This window comes from Microtus ochrogaster, chromosome 21, assembly GCF_000317375.1.
Source record: "Microtus ochrogaster isolate Prairie Vole_2 chromosome 21, MicOch1.0, whole genome shotgun sequence".
NCBI lineage: Eukaryota > Metazoa > Chordata > Mammalia > Rodentia > Cricetidae > Microtus > Microtus ochrogaster.
The window spans coordinates 3,462,070-3,463,327 of NC_022022.1; the positions used below are offsets into that span (position 1 = coordinate 3,462,070).

Sequence of the window (1,258 nt, forward strand, 5' to 3'; positions counted from 1 at the left end):
GGAGAGAGGGAGAGAGGGAGAGAGAGAGAGAGAGAGAGAGAGAGAGAGAGAGAGAGAGAGAGAGACTGTGAGACTGCCCAGCTTCAGCTGCACTGTTAGGGGACCAGAACTGAGTGATGCCTCCTTCTTACCCTATGGTCTGCATGGCCCCGTTCCATTTGACTCTTTATCCCTTTCATCCATCCCACTTCCTCATTTCTCCTGTCCTGCTCTCTGCAGAAACGACGGGTTGGAGACTTGCTGGCCAGCTACATCCCAGAGGATGAGGCGCTGATGCTGCGGGATGGACGGTGAGCCTGAAGGGTGGATCGAGCCTGGGTATTGCAATCAGAGGCTCAACAGACTTTTGTTACTGAGTAGTTCAGGAGTATGGTAGGATTCTTTGGTGGGAAGAGGCGATTGGAAGAGGCGGAGAGCAGGAGACCTGGGCGTTGGTGGAGTGCTTTGACAGGCAGAGCCCCTGCTCCAGCAGGAACAGCCCCACCGCCTGCTCTGGAACTCACACGGGTTTATCATTCACTTCACTTCTCCTTTCCGTAGCTTTGCGTGTGCCATTTGCCCCCATCGCCCAGTACTGGACACCTTGGCCATGCTGACTGCCCACCGTGCAGGCAAGAAGCATCTGTCCAGTAAGTATAGGGGAAGGAGGGGAGGGAAGAATGATGGAAAATAAACTCTGAACTTTTAGTTTAGCAAACCCCCTGCTGTTGTGCTTTGCATCCCCTTTGCTTTTCAGGTCTGAAGCTCTTCTATGGCAAAAAGCAGGCAGGCAAGGAAACAGAGCAAAATCCAAGGCAGCAGAAAGACCTGAAGACAGAAACGAAAGCTGAGGTGCGAGAGCGGGTCAGGTGTTCCGGCTGTATTGCGTGCTTCAGACCTGAAGGGACTTTTGCTCTCGCAGCTCTGATCTGTCTCTTTCTGCCCTAAATAGGCGCCTTTGCTAACCCAGACCCGATTGATCACGCAGAGTGCTCTGCACAGAGCTCCCCACTATAACAGCTGCTGCCGGAGGAAACACAGGTCTGTGGACTTGAACATCCGAGTGGGAAAGGGTAGAAGGAAGTAGATGCCTCTAAAGTTATTGCTCTCCAAAGTGTATTCTGAGCAATACTAATATTTATTGTATTGTGGAGATGTTTAAAGAAAAATGAGGGGGAGCCGGGCGGTGGTGGCGCACGCCTATAATCCCAGCACTTGGGAGGCAGAGGCAGGCGGATCTCTGTGAGTTCAAGGCCAGCCTGGTCTACAAAGGGAGTTC

At 52.5% G+C, this 1,258-nt stretch overlaps 1 protein-coding gene across 2 annotated transcripts in view; it reads left to right on the forward strand.

Annotated features, from left to right (window-relative positions):
- Scnm1 (sodium channel modifier 1) overlaps positions 1-1,258 on the forward strand; it is a 4,381-nt gene that overhangs the window by 697 nt on the left and 2,426 nt on the right. For both annotated transcript variants that reach the window (XM_026784065.1, XM_005356990.3), the window contains exons 2-5: positions 220-290; positions 541-629; positions 737-831; positions 932-1,020. In XM_026784065.1, coding sequence (XP_026639866.1) covers positions 274-290; positions 541-629; positions 737-831; positions 932-1,020 — 290 coding nt within the window. In that variant the 5' untranslated portion in view covers positions 220-273. The remainder of the gene's footprint in view (positions 1-219; positions 291-540; positions 630-736; positions 832-931; positions 1,021-1,258) is intronic.